The sequence below is a fragment of the Xenopus tropicalis genome, chromosome 10, assembly GCF_000004195.4.
Source record: "Xenopus tropicalis strain Nigerian chromosome 10, UCB_Xtro_10.0, whole genome shotgun sequence".
Taxonomy (NCBI): Eukaryota; Metazoa; Chordata; class Amphibia; order Anura; family Pipidae; genus Xenopus; species Xenopus tropicalis.
The window spans coordinates 12,510,900-12,525,915 of record NC_030686.2 but is presented as its reverse complement, the minus strand read 5'-3'; the positions used below and the strand labels follow the sequence as shown (position 1 = coordinate 12,525,915).

The 15,016-nt window shown below is 40.4% G+C and overlaps 1 protein-coding gene across 1 annotated transcript; it reads right to left on the bottom strand.

The window, feature by feature from the left end:
• Positions 1-1,842: 1,842 nt before the first annotated feature.
• Positions 1,843-12,960, bottom strand: ywhab (tyrosine 3-monooxygenase/tryptophan 5-monooxygenase activation protein beta). Its single transcript, NM_001011116.1, is given in 6 exon segments — positions 1,843-2,603; positions 3,840-3,935; positions 4,106-4,269; positions 5,272-5,395; positions 6,184-6,485; positions 12,873-12,960. Coding segments are annotated over 5 exon segments (735 nt in total). The 5' UTR covers positions 6,478-6,485; positions 12,873-12,960; the 3' UTR covers positions 1,843-2,546.
• Positions 12,961-15,016: the final 2,056 nt, after the last annotated feature.

Genomic DNA, 15,016 nt, shown 5'->3' with positions numbered 1-15,016 from the left:
GGGCCCCTGACACATGTGCATCGTTATCCAGTGGTGGGCAAAATGCTACCACCCCCACTACATGCAGTCACTTCAAATACTGGAGCACTGAAAGCAAAACGTTTAACACACATGGCAAAATGGCAGGTGGAACTCTGTGACAGCAGAGTGGTTTAAGGGCAAGTTAGCCTACTACTGCAGATTGTCGGTGCTATAATCTAATAGTATTTGACAGGCAGATAAGACAGTTTCGTCCACAAATGTTTGCCACCTGAAGGCAGGTGTGGGCAAAATACCCCCTATTCCTTAGCCTATGGAGAGATGACCTTGTATGTATGTATATCTTTATTTATCCTTCTAGGTTCTCATGTCTCCAAGATGCTTCCTTTAGAAAACAATAGCTGTTGCACAATTTTCCCTGGCCATGACAGGGAACTTCCCATTATTTTCATCAGTTACCTCATTAGGGCACAGTTACATGTGGCGTATGGTCTACTTTGGAAGAGGAATACGATCCTATATGTAGCTCCACTGACAGGCCCGAGTGCAGCTACAAGGAGTGGAGATCAACCCGAAAAAACACCTTGAAAAACAGCCTGAAAAGCTTGCATTTTTGGACCAATCATCTCTGCTCCTTGTAACTGCACTCAGGCGGAGATCCAGACTGTATACCATGTACGCCTGCACCCTTAGGGCAAACATGGCGGCCCCATCTAAACAATTGCTTCCATGCCAGAGACCCAAGCACTGACCGAAACCGGCACTGGAAACATAAGTATTTGTGAGAAAGTGGTTTGGGCGAATAAAAAGCCAGACCAAATGATAACATTGTTTATTTATTTCGCTCTTGAATTCTTACATGTTCCTGATTATTCCGTGTAGAGTGAAACTAGAGCTGTTCAAAATACATTACACAAATTGGAGTACATCAATAACCAGGGGGTTTTTTTTTTTTTGCGTTTTTAAAAATTTATTTTGTTTCTTTGTTGCTAGACTAAATTTCACAACCACGTGTGTGCTAGGTAATAAAACCAACACAGAAGCAAACTTTAGGCAGAATACTGGTCAGTAAAAACAAAGCGAAAAGAGCTACCAGATATACAGACAGGCTCAGTTCCACATTCACTACTGCATTTATCAAGCGCTAGTATTAAATGCACATTTTTTGGGGGGAGTTTTTTTTTGTTTATTTTATTTTTTTTGTTCGGCTAAAGAGAATTGAAAATCAGTGCATGAAAATTTTTGCTTCCAAGCGGACAGATGGACAGACACCTAGAAAAATTTTACAGCCAAGTGGAATGTATTGAGAGGAATGATACTGTGATACTGGGACAGTGATTACAAATCAAATACAGTACTTCACTGGAATACATGTCCTTAAAGTCACCGGAGGAAAGGGGAAAGGTAAACCGATTTACTGATATCACCAATATTAATCCTTAACTAAAAATTAAAAAAAAAAAAGTATTTTAAAATTTGGAAGGATCTTGGGTGCGGCAAGGGACAGCTGAACTAGGTGATGCAATGGTTAAGTTAAAAAATAAGGGTAAGTAAAGGCAAGCAGAACAATGTGTGATCACTTAAAAATGTAAACTGTTAAAATACTGTGCCCAAAAAAAAAAAAAAAAAGAAAAGAAAAGAAAAGGAAGATAAAGTAGAAAATAAAGAGGAGGCTAATTTCTAAGATATTACACGACAAATGATATTATGGGAAGACCATACAAATCTTTATATATTTTGCAAAGAAACCAGTAATGTCATCTGTATACATACCAGCAATGATAATTACCAATATAATATTGTACACTGTATATTGTATGTAATCTGTTTGAGCCCCTGATGTGCGTAATAAAAAATTTTTTCTTTTTTTTTTTCCACCTTTTTTTTTCTGAGTTACAGTGGCTAAGTGAGCATTACATCGATTTTCAAAAATTGTGACTAAATATATATATATAATATATTTATATATATATAAAATAAAAAAACCCAAAACGACTTGATTATATTCAGGCTTACAAACTAGGTTCAATATGTACCATGTCGATCAAAACATATCTATCACTGAAACAACTGCAATACACTATGGTACGAACCCATTCCATCCCGAGGGTCACAGTATGGTCACAAACGCTCTGTCAAACAGTTAAAACAGAATTGTACGTCGACTTTGTTGTTACTGCCGAGGCAATGAAAGGTTCTAATGTGGTTATAGTGATTGCCAATTGGAAATTATAACAAAACTCCGTAACCGTAAATCACAGTGTTCAGTTAAAAAAAAAAGGGGGGGGGGAGGGAGGGGAGAAAAAAAAAAAGGGACACAATTACATATTTAAATCATTTATATTTATATAAAAAGAAATAGAATGCCATATTTTTAGACTGAGAATGTATTACTCCTACACTGAGTAAAGACGCCAGTCTTGTTTCCTAATCCACATATTGTTCTGCTACTGAGGTTGTTTAAGTCGATGTACTATTCTTTTAACTTGTTGCACAAAAAGGGATATATGTGTATACAAAACAGAGTGACTGAACAGAAAAAAAGGAAAAAATATGGGTGGCCGTTGTTAGTTGTCCGCCTCTGCATTATCAGCCTCTTCGCCTTGGTTTTCTGAGGTCCATAGCTGCAAAGAAACAGGAAAAGCATGAGTGTAAGAGCAAATCATATGAAAAGTCTGAGAACAAAAATAAAAATACTGCAAGTGAGCTCTGTATGTACAGTGTGTGGTTCCTGTATTATCTTTTCTGGCAGCCTGCCTCCTGCTGGTCAGAAGTAAAAACCAGCGTTAGAGTGTAGGACACACAAAGAGTAGGAATGTACTAGCTAAAGACAAACTACAGCAGTGATCCCCAACCGGTGGCTCGGGAGCAACACGTTGCTCACCACCCCCTTTGATGTTGCTCCCAGTGGCCTCAAAGTAGGTGCCATTTTTACATCTCTGGCTTGGAGGCAAGTTTTCGAAGCTCAGAGACAAAAATACTCCAAGCAGAACCTCCTGCAAGCCAGCAGCCCACATGAAGCTCCCAAATAGCCATAGCCCTTATATAGCATCCCCAAAGAACATTTTCATGTTTGTGTGGCCAACCAACACTTTTTATATCTGAGTGTGGCTCAGTAGCTTAGTATTAAAAAAAAAAAAAAAAAAATAGTTGATTATCTCTGATCTACAGCAATAGACAAATAATATACATACAGGCCAATAGGCTGCTGACTTGGCTGAAGTGAGGTGCCATACCTTCTGTGCATATCACAAGTGGCTCAGTTGGCCTAACATGGTTAACCTGCTGTTGGTGGCTGCATGGTTTGTCCACCAGAAGAGTTTTGACAGGTCATCCTGTCTTCCTATTGGTTTCCAGTCTGTCTGTCCAAACTTATGAAATCTACCAGTGTCATTTTCCAGTGAGTGAATGGGACTGATGAAAGAGGACCTACAGCCAATTGCCCCAATGCAGTGATATTTAGACATTTTAGTACATGACCAAATTTCCCAAAATACCCCAGACAACTGAAAGGAAAGGCCTTAGGATTTTGGTTTGCTATAACCTGTGAAGGAACTACAGTCTTATCAAGAAAGGATTCTTGTACATATCTTATTTTGCCAACTAACTCAATTAATCTGAACTGGTCAACTAAGTTTGCACTTAACCAGATATTTACATTTGGTCTATACAGCAGCACAGAATGATCACATTAGCGTGTATATAGTCAATGAGGAAAGTATTACATGGTATGTAGTTGCCCTCTGAAGCAGTGATGCAGTTCAAGACACTGCTTTCAGACACAGGGCAGTCTGATGCAGTATACTTGCTTTTTTAAAAAGATGAAGGTGAAGATGACATTAGTTAAAAAGAAAACTTACTGTAAGATTGTCCCTTAGTAGCTGCATGATAAGAGTGCTGTCTTTGTAGGACTCCTCATTCAGCGTGTCCAGTTCAGCTATTGCCTCATCAAATGCCTGCAATGAAACAAACCCATCTTTCAACTTGTACACAGATGGCAAAGACACTTTCTTTACTGCCGATTCTACGGCCAACTTAAATCAATTAGACTGCAATCGCACTCAAAGTCCCACACAAAATAGACAACATACAAAAATACAGAATTTAAAAAAAAAAAAAAACTTACCGATTTTGCTAGACTGCATGCTTTCTCAGGAGAGTTCAGAATTTCATAGTAGAAGACAGAGAAGTTTAGAGCCAGTCCGAGTCGAATAGGATGTGTTGGTTGCATCTCACTTTTACTAATTTCAAATGCTTCCTGGTAGGCTTGTTGAGAGCAGGTTACAGTTTCTAATGGGAAACAAATATAAAATGGTCAGCTCATTAATACTGTACATTTTAATATATTGTAGCAATTTGATCCCTAAAGCAATTCTGACACGACAAAATCATATTTCTAATTGCAGACAAATAATTACCCAATATCCTGAGGTTTAAACTTTGTTGTATTATCAAGGCAATAGAGGCCAAAGACTTCAATACCCACAAAATCATCCCTATTTGATTTTGATGATTGATTTTTATTTCAAGATGGCCACAAACTGCTGCCCAATTTCAATTTATCATTATTCATCACTTTTATGTTTATATAGTTTAGTTATCTGCTTCTTGCCTGAGCTAAACTCACCTAAATTTCTCTTTTTCAAGCCAAGAAAGACACATTTTGCACTTTTCACCAAGTACATGCTGCCGTTTAAAAGCACCAGTGATTTATTTGGTTTGCAATGACTCGAACGGGATATGCATGGAAGCAAAGATCTTAGCTTGTTTTGAACTGAGCAGCATTCATGCCAGCACTTCTGCCTTTATTCCATTTAAATCAATAGGAACTGGTGATAAAAAAAAACCCACTAGTATTCTTGGGCTAGCTAAAACATACCAGTTGAAAAACGAAATGACCCAAGGCTCATAGTTTACTTAATTTTAGCATGATGTAGACAGTGATGGAGCGACACAGTGATTAAAATTAGTTGTAATTAATTGTAGCTTATGAATTAAGTTTTTTGTTCTGAAACTTCGCAATTTTTTATTTCAGCAGTTAACTGGTTGCAAGGTTCCCACTTACCTTAGCAACCAGTCAATAGTATTAAAGGAACAGTAACACCAAAAAATGAAAGTGTATAAAAGTAACAAGTTTACCAGTGCAGGGCAACAGTGCATTATATACTTTAAAGCTCTTTCATTTTTTGGTGTTACTGTTACTTTAATGACAAAATGGCCTAAATTAAAAGACAAATAAAAATAAACAGCATTAATGAAATTGCAGATATTCTTCTCATTGGTTATACAGACCTTGCTTACTGTCTCCAGAAGCTACTTCTGAAAGGTATCGGTAATAATCCCCTTTCATTTTTAAGTAGAAGACCTTGCTTTCTGGTGGGGTTGCATTCGGTACAAGGTACTTATCCAGAAGACCCTACAAGAACACATACGGAAGAGCCCATTGTAAGCATGTATGTACATATGTGTATATTTCTGCTTTTAAGAAAATAGAATAAAATCTAAATATAAAATGTAACTGTATTTTAACACCCATGTATATTTTGCATGTTTTATAAGGTTTGGTTGCACCCATGGCAACTGGAGGTACCTGAACATTTTCTCAGCTAGGCAGGCTGTCTATAGTACATAACCCTATAAATGCCAGTAAGCCTGCAGGGGGACAAGAAGATTACTGCAGACAATCAGTACATTCAGTGCGAAAGGGGATTTTCACCTTTTGCTAAAGAGGCTTTTATAGTTTGCTATTTGTATTGTATGTGCAATATGGGGTAGCATTTGTAGGCTATATACCAATGAAATTGTAACTGTTTTCATGTTTACATGGGGCATCACAAGGTAATATGGGGAGTGTATGGGGAATGGCGAATTTCTGTTTCTGGATAGGACTCAAGACAATCAGATCTATGTCATGCAAATAAACCAGAAGGGACACACGTATTTTATTCATTAAGCTCATCAATTGTTCTTATAATTCACAATAAAAAGTATACATAGAAGTATCTACAGAAGCCGTCAGTACAATAGCACCGTGGTACATCTGACCAAGGGCAACCAAAACCTATAGTTGCTCATTAAACCTTTGCACCCAGGACTATAGGAGAACAATATGCAAGTAACATATATGCTTTAGCAGCCCTATAAGAAGCTTTAGCTGCTTTGCCTTATACCCTGCAAAGAAAAAAGCCTATTAGAATTTATTACCAGAACATCCTTGCAGATATCTTGCAACTCTGTCTCCACTTTCTCACGGTACTCTCGTGCCATCTGCTGCCGCTTATCATTTCCTTCTGTCTTCTGCTCAATGCTAGAGATCACACGCCAGGAGGAGCGTCGGGCGCCAACAACGTTTTTGTAGGCGACAGATAGCAGGTTTCTTTCCTCGTTGGACAACTCGGCACCCAGCTCGGTCACAGCCTTCATGGAAGCTGCCATGTCGTCATAACGCTCGGCCTGCTCAGACAGTTTAGCCTTCTGTACCAGTTCGCTCTTGTCCATGGTGAGATCTATTGAGAAGGTACAAATAAAAATTGTTACTCAACATCCAACTAGACTTGAAGCTTACAGAAAATCCCTTTGAGAGAAACATAATATAATCAATAACAAATGCAGTGCAATGCAGGCCTACTCTAGACCTAGGATTTGATTATTCAGAACACCGCAACAGCCATTTAATTCTGCAGCAAGCAGCTTCAATCACACTAGGTAATCATCTTTAGTATAACGCAGCGTAGTCGCTTTCAGTTAGTCTGAACTGTATCCCTATGGAAACACAAAGGAATCACTTCTCTATTTCCAGGAAACTAACTAGATTAAATTTAACTGTGGGGGTTTTCCTAAAAAAACTGGATACACATTTTTCCTTCACCAGAAATTGGTCAGACCCAGTCAGAGAGGGGTTTGTAGTGATTATGAGACCTTTATGCGTGTGGGTACAGGTATAGGACCTGTTATCCAGAATGCTCGACACCAAGGGTATTCCGGAAAAGGGGTCTTTCCGTAATCTGGATCTCCATACCTTAAGTCTACTAAAAAATCAATAAAACATTAATTAAACCCAATAGGATTGTTTTGCATCCAATAAGGATTATTTATATCTTAGTTGGGATCAAGTACAGGTACCGTTTTATTATTACAGAGAAAAGGGAATCATATAACCATTAAATAAACCCAATAGGGCTGTTCTGCCCCCAATAAGGGGTAATTATATCTTAGTTGGGATCAAGTACAGGTACTGTTTTATTATTAAAGAGAAAAAGGGAATTATTTTTAAAAATTAGAATTATTTGCTTATAATGGAGTCTATGGGAGATGGCCGTTCCGTAATTCGGAGCTTTCTGGATAATGGGTTTCCGGATAAGGGATCCCATACCTGTACTATGCATATGGAGGAACTGGTCATGCACCCCCTTTCATGACCCAATTAGAGGGAATAAAGAAGAACAAATCATGCTTTGCTTTGGAAGTGAGAGAAAATCCATGTTTATTCCAAAAGCATGCATTTTGACCAATCATAAGTTGATGCTCCAACATTTTTTGGTGGACAAAGTCAAGTAATGTCTAAGAAATACACTCCAATGCTCTTTGAGAATTAAAGAAAGACCTAGGGCAGACACAACATGCTGATTGAGGCCAGTGGGTATTGGTCAAGCATTCATATTAAATTCAATTTGTTTGCTTGGCTAATGGCCAGCCACTTGCCATTCTGGGTCTGCCAATACATCCATGGGGCAGGGCTTGTGGCATAGGTGACATTTTGACTGCTGCTGCCAGCATTTAGAAAACAGTGGCAATCCAAAGACCTGTTTCTGCCTTCCCATCATTAAATGGGCTTTAACTAGTGTGTTTCTTATAGCTCTCTATGGGAAGCAGTTTCTAGGCGGAGAGGGGTATTTTAACCTCCACTGCCCCATGAGCCATAGCCCTTACATCTTAATAAATGCTTGATTAGTGATGCCTAACTTTCTCCATGGAGCAGGTTATTTGATGGACAATACATTTGCAGGCTAGATTGTATCAAAATTAGGCTGGGGTCATAAAATGTAAGCTGTATTTGGTCTGTGGGTTTCCAGCAGCAAATCCCTGCCTTAGAACATCACTTAGGCTTGTATCATGAATTCATAAGAAGAGGTTAGAAAAAAAGCAGCTTCCTTGGGCTTCAGTGGTATTTCAGGTATGGGACCTGTTATCCAGAATGTTCGTGACCTGAGGTTTTCTGAATAAGGGGTCTTTACACAATTTGAACCTCCATACCTTAAGTCTACTAGAAAATCATTTAAACATGAAATAAACTCAATAGGATTGTTCTGCCTCCAATAAGGGGTAATTATATCTTAGTTGGGATCAAATACAGGTACTGTTTTATTATTACAGAGAAAAGGGAATCATTTAACCATTAAATAAACCCAATAGGACTGTTCTGCCCCAATAAGGGGTAATTATATCTTAGTTGGGATCAAGTACAGGTACTGTTTTATTATTACAGAGAAAAGGGAATCATTTAACCATTAAATAAACCCAATAGGACTGTTCTGCCCCCAATAAGGGGTAATTATATCTTAGTTGGGATCAAGTACAGGTACTGTTTTATTATTACAGAGAAAAGGGAATCATTTAACCATTAAATAAACCCAATAGGACTGTTCTGCCCCAATAAGGGGTAATTATTTCTTAGTTGGGATCAAGTACAGGTACTGTTTTATTATTAGGGCTCTGGCACAAGGGGAGATTAGTCGCCCGCGACAAAACTCCCTGGTCGCGGGCGACTAATCTCCCCGAGTTGCCTTCCCACCGGCAAAAATGTAAGTCGCCGGCGGGATGGCACACGCGGTGGAACGATTTCGCGCAAATCGCCGAAAAAGCCTTACGAGTCTTTTTCGGCGATTTCGGGAAATCGCGCCGCCGCGTGTGCCAACCCTTACAGAGAAAAGGGAATCATTTAACCATTAATTAAACCCAATAGGGCAGGTCTACCCCAATAAGGGGTAATTATATCTTAGTTGGGATCAAGTACAGGTACTGTTTTATTATTACAGAGAAAAGGGAATCATTTAACCATTAAATAAACCCAATAGGGCTGTTCTGCCCCAATAAGGGGTAATTATATCTTAGTTGGGATCAAGTACAGGTACTGTTTTATTATTACAGAGAAAAGGGAAATCATTTATAAAAATTAGAATTATTTGCTTATAATGGAGTCTATGGGAGATGGCCTTTCCGTAATTGGGAACTTACTGATAATGGGTTTCCAGATAAAGGATCCTATACCTGTACTTTATTTTATTATTACACAAAAAAAGGAAATCATTTTTAAAAATGTAAATTATTTGGTTAACACAGAGTCTATGGGAGATGGCATTCCTGTACTTCAGAGCTTTCTGGATAATGGGTTTCCAGATACTGGATGCCCCCTGCATCCACTTCTTTGGATCCCCACTAGTGGTCCAGTCCCACATTTAAGAACTTGCAGGACTAAAGGGCATGTGAAAATGTGTTTATCCAACTAATCTGCCCGCAGGCCAAACCGGCAAATATTGTGAGTTTGCAGTAACTGCCATAAAAGTGATTGGGAAGTGGGGCGTCCTGATGGGTCTTCCATTGCTCCCCGAATCAGGTAAAGATTAGCTTGTTTGGAAATCTTGCCAAATTAAAATTATGTTTAATAAACTATTTGAAAAAGAAAAGGTCAAGTATTTTAACAAATGCTGTATTTTAGTTCAAAAGGTTCTAAATGAAGGGTATATGAAAATCAACTTTAAAGGGCCATGGCTATACTGAATGCATATTAGTTATGGTGTGTTCATGAGAAAAAGGCCCCTACACTGACAACTTTGTAGAAAATCAGATAAGCAGAGGCATTCTTGTGTCACACACATGCAGCACACTGCCACCCACTGGCCTGCCTCGGAACTGGAGGCTCGGATCAAAGGTAATTAGCAATATTGGCTGTGAAAGGATTTTCTACAATGTCATGTATGCAATTAACAGCCGAGCTTCTTGGTGCAAGGAGGCTATAGACAACCCGGCACAAAGGATCCGTACAAACAAGCTAAGCACATTTTCTAATGAGAAGGGTATGCAGAGCAAATATGCAACCACAGTGCTAATCCTGAGTAAAAGAAAAAAGCAATTAAAACGTTAGAAGAATTTAAAAAAAAAAATGTTTTGTTGGCATAAACTCTGCTGGTACATAGAATGCAATGCAGCACTCCAGAACCAAACTGCTTAATCATGGCAAGGCACACTGGGCAGAACGTTTATATTCTCACTCTAAACGTGCCATTATTAATTATTCATATAGCCAAGCATGCCTTTGTTTGATAGACTTTTGAGATAGACTTCTGATTTTTTAAGAGCTGTACACATGAAATATGGATGGGAGTCATAGCAGGATTAAAGGCAGCTTGTCAGGGATCAATACTGACCATCAGCTGAATAAGGAGCCAAGAAATGTATTGATTAAGCGCGGCTTAGGGGCTACATGGGAGATCAGGAAATGTGTGTATAGATTGGCAGACCTTTTCCTATATGGCTGTATATCATCTCACTATATGGGCATATACTCATATCTCTAGATGGATAAATTGGAACAGGTATAGGATCCCTTTAACCCAAAACCCGTTATCCAAAAACCTACGAATTACAGGAAGAGCATCTCCCATAGAGCACATTATAAGTAAATAATTCAAATGTATTTTACCGAGATCCCTTTCTTCTGTATTAAATAGTACTGTGTACTTGATGGGAACTAAGCTAAAATTCTACTGGGTTTATTTAATGGTTAAACTATTTTTTAGCAGGCCTCAAGGTATGGTGACCCAAATAATGGAAAGATCCATTATCTGCAAAGCCAGATAAGTGCCAACTTTATTTAGGAAATACCAACTACCTTCTAGTGGCTGAATGATAAGCCCAAGGGCCCACAGCAACCCTTTGTTATACAGGTATGGGACCTGTTATCCAGAATGCTTAGGACCTGGGGTTTTCCGGATAAGGGATCATTCTGTAATTTGGATCTCCACAATTTAAGTTAAATCATTTAAATATTGGATAAACCCAATGGGTTTGTTTTGCCTCCAGAAAGAATTAATTATATCTTAGTTGGGATCAAGTACAGGTGCTGTTTTATTATTACAGAGAAAAGGGAATCATTTAACCATGAAATAAACCCAATAGTGCTGTTCTGCCCCAATAAGGGGTAATTATATCTTAGTTGGGATCAAGTACAGGTACTGTTTTATTATTACAGAGAAAAGGGAATCATTTAACCATTAAATAAACCCAATAGGGCTGTTCTGCCCCCAATAAGGGGTAATTATATCTTAGTTGGGATCAAGTACAGGTACTGTTTTATTATTACAGAGAAAAGGGAATCATTTAACCATGAAATAAACCCAATAGGGCTGTTCTGCCCCCAATAAGGGGTAATTATATCTTAGTTGGGATCAAGTACAGGTACTGTTTTATTATTACAGAGAAAAGGGAATCATTTAACCATTAAATAAACCCAATAGGGCTGTTCTGCCCCCAATAAGGGGTAATTATATCTTAGTTGGGATCAAGTACAGGTACTGTTTTATTATTACAGAGAAAAGGGAATCATTTAACCATTAAATAAACCCAATAGGGCTGTTCTGCCCCAATAAGGGGTAATTATATCTTAGTTGGGATCAAGTACAGGTACTGTTTTATTATTACATTATTTGCTTATAATGAAGTCTATGGGAGATGGCATTTATGTAATTCGGAACTTTCTGGATAATGGGTTTCCGGATAAGGGATCCCATACCTGTACAAGGATGTTGCTAGTTGCAGTGCTATCTTGTAGATTGTAAGCTCTTTTGGGCAGGGCTCTCTTCACCTCTTGTATCAGTTATTGATTGCTTTATATGTTACTCTGTATGTCCAATGTATGTAACCCACTTATTGTACAGCGCTGCGGAATATGTTGGCGCTTTATAAATAAATGTTAATGTAATGTACAACTATAGATGACATTCTTGGTTTGCATGACAATTTAGCTACCGGATTCAGTAATTGGGATCTAGTGTATGTGAACTGTAGCCCTCAGGCTGCCTAGAAAGTGTAGATAATGATAAATAGGCCTGCATATAGATCAGGGCTTGGAAAGGCTACAAATAAACACCCCATAGAGTTGCTGATCCTGTATAATTGTAGATATCCCCAAATGGAGCATTTGTTTCCCTGATTTGCCACTTCCTGCTGCTGCAGAAATAAAGAGATCACTTCCTGATTGATATTATGAAACACATTGTATATGTATATGAAACCTATTGTATATAAGGTGTGTGCTGGCTGTATACACTCTTCTGCAGCGAATTACAGGGGACTATCTTGGTGCTTTTTCAGTATTGCGGTATTGCTTTGTGACACTATACAAGCATCTGGCCACTAGGTGTCGCTGTTTCAATGACGTCTATAGGTTAAATGAGATATTGCCTACAAAAAGCTTTGGGGCACCGGCAACGAATGACATTAAGGGGTAAAAAAAAAATAATCAATAATGTGCGGTTATAGGTTTTCCATAACAAAGAAAAAAAGTCTATTAATTATATACGTATTTTCCATTTAACAGGGAAAGCATGTAACGGGAAATGCTGGGAGCTGTGTAAGGGCAGGGCTGGGGATAATACGGCTGACAGGGTCGGAAAGAGGCCTACGGATCGGGCGAGGTTACCCTGCGCATCGGAGGGTGTGGGGTACTAAGGGGGCCCCAATGGGGAAAGCGAGCGGATGTTGAGCCCCAGGCGCTGGGGAAAGGGATCCAGGCCGCGCACAGATCCCCGCCCTTGTAAGGAGCGACCCCATAGGCGGCTATAGAATGGCCGCCATCTCCCACACGAATGCACTACGCTCTCTGCCATCGCACGTACCTCAAAAATCCGCGACCTGCCAATAGATTCAGTAATTCGACCCGGGCTAGCTCAGCTTCCCTCACCGTTCTCCTCCTCTCCTGCAGATTCACTGGCCGTTCCACTTCCGTTCCAGCCGCCACTTCCGCTTCCTTCAAGCCCCGCCTCCAAGCCCCTCCCCTCCACCTTTCTCCTTCAGTTCTAAACTCCTGACAGTACAACAAGCACTGGCGGCTTCACTGGAGGGAGGGGAGAAGCGGGGTGACCTCATCGTTTCCTCGGCAACGGGGAGATGACGTCAACCGTCTTAGCAGGAGGGGTGGGAGGAAGCGCGTCTGGGCGGGAAGGGGAGGCAAGTGTCAGCTTGTAGGGGGTTTGAGGCGACACTTTGCGGGGCTTTTGGGCAGAAATCAGGGGGATTAAGCTGCCCTGACACAGTTATGAGTATTATTGAGTTTCTCAATCGTGGGGTATACAGAATGTGTTATTGTGCATTCTGTGGGGAATGAAGGCGTCTAACCTGCTGCAGTCTCCATTTTGTCGTCCGCTTATCTTTCCCCACCCCCTTTGAAAAAAAAAAAAAATCTAGCTTATTCAATTTCAATAAAATGGTGTTGTGAAAATAATCAATGAACTGCTTCGATAAAGCAATAGTTTGGGCGATTGTAACGTGTGCTTCGGGACCTTTGCTGTCAGGCTGACCGAGTGGCCTACACCATTGTCCCTTTGCCTCTAGGGCCCCTGTACAGCCTCATACCGGCCTAGTGATATTGTATTTGTTTCAGAAGCTGCTGGCTGCCTGTGGCCCTTCAAGCTGCAATTATTCTACAGGGGACCCTTGGCACACTGACCTGCAGTTAAAAAAAATATACCACATGTTTAAAGGAAAAGAAACACCAAAAATGAAATTGTTTTAAAGTAATAAAAATATTACATATACAGAAACCCTACTATAGTTTATATAAATACCCTGCTGTGTAGCCCCGGGGGCAGCCATTCCTGCACTGGTACAGCTGGGGTGTTTGCTACAGAAACCCTACTATAGTTTATATAAATACCCTGCTGTGTAGCCCCGGGGGCAGCCATTCCTGCACTGGTACAGCTGGGGTGTTTGCTACAGAAACCCTACTATAGTTTATATAAATACCCCGCTGTGTAGCCCCGGGGGCAGCCATTCCTGCACTGGTACAGCTGGGGTGTTTGCTACAGAAACCCTACTATAGTTTATATAAATACCCCGCTGTGTAGCCCCGGGGGCAGCCGTTCCTGCACTGGTACAGCTGGGGTGTTTGCTACAGAAACCCTACTATAGTTTATATAAATACCCCGCTGTGTAGCCCCGGGGCAGCCATTCCTGCACTGGTACAGCTGGGGTGTTTGCTACAGAAACCCTACTATAGTTTATATAAATACCCCGCTGTGTAGCCCCGGGGGCAGCCGTTCCTGCACTGGTACAGCTGGGGTGTTTGCTACAGAAACCCTACTATAGTTTATATAAATACCCTGCTGTGTAGCCCCGGGGCAGCCATTCCTGCACTGGTACAGCTGGGGTGTTTGCTACAGAAACCCTACTTTGCTACAGAAACCCTACTATAGTTTATATAAATACCCCACTGTGTAGCCCCGGGGGCAGCCATTCCTGCACTGGTACAGCTGGGGTGTTTGCTACAGAAACCCTACTATAGTTTATATAAAATACCCCGCTGTGTAGCCCCGGGGGCAGCCATTCCTGCACTGGTACAGCTGGGGTGTTTGCTACAGAAACCCTACTATAGTTTATATAAATACCCTGCTGTGTAGCCCCGGGGCAGCCATTCCTGCACTGGTACAGCTGGGGTGTTTGCTACAGAAACCCTACTATAGTTTATATAAATACCCCGCTGTGTAGCCCCGGGGGCAGCCATTCCTGCACTGGTACAGCTGGGGTGTTTGCTACAGAAACCCCTACTATAGTTTATATAAATACCCCGCTGTGTAGCCCCGGGGGCAGCCGTTCCTGCACTGGTACAGCTGGGGTGTTTGCTACAGAAACCCTACTATAGTTTATATAAATACCCTGCTGTGTAGCCCCGGGGCAGCCATTCCTGCACTGGTACAGCTGGGGTGTTTGCTACAGAAACCCTACTTTGCTACAGAAACCCTACTATAGTTTATATAAATACCCC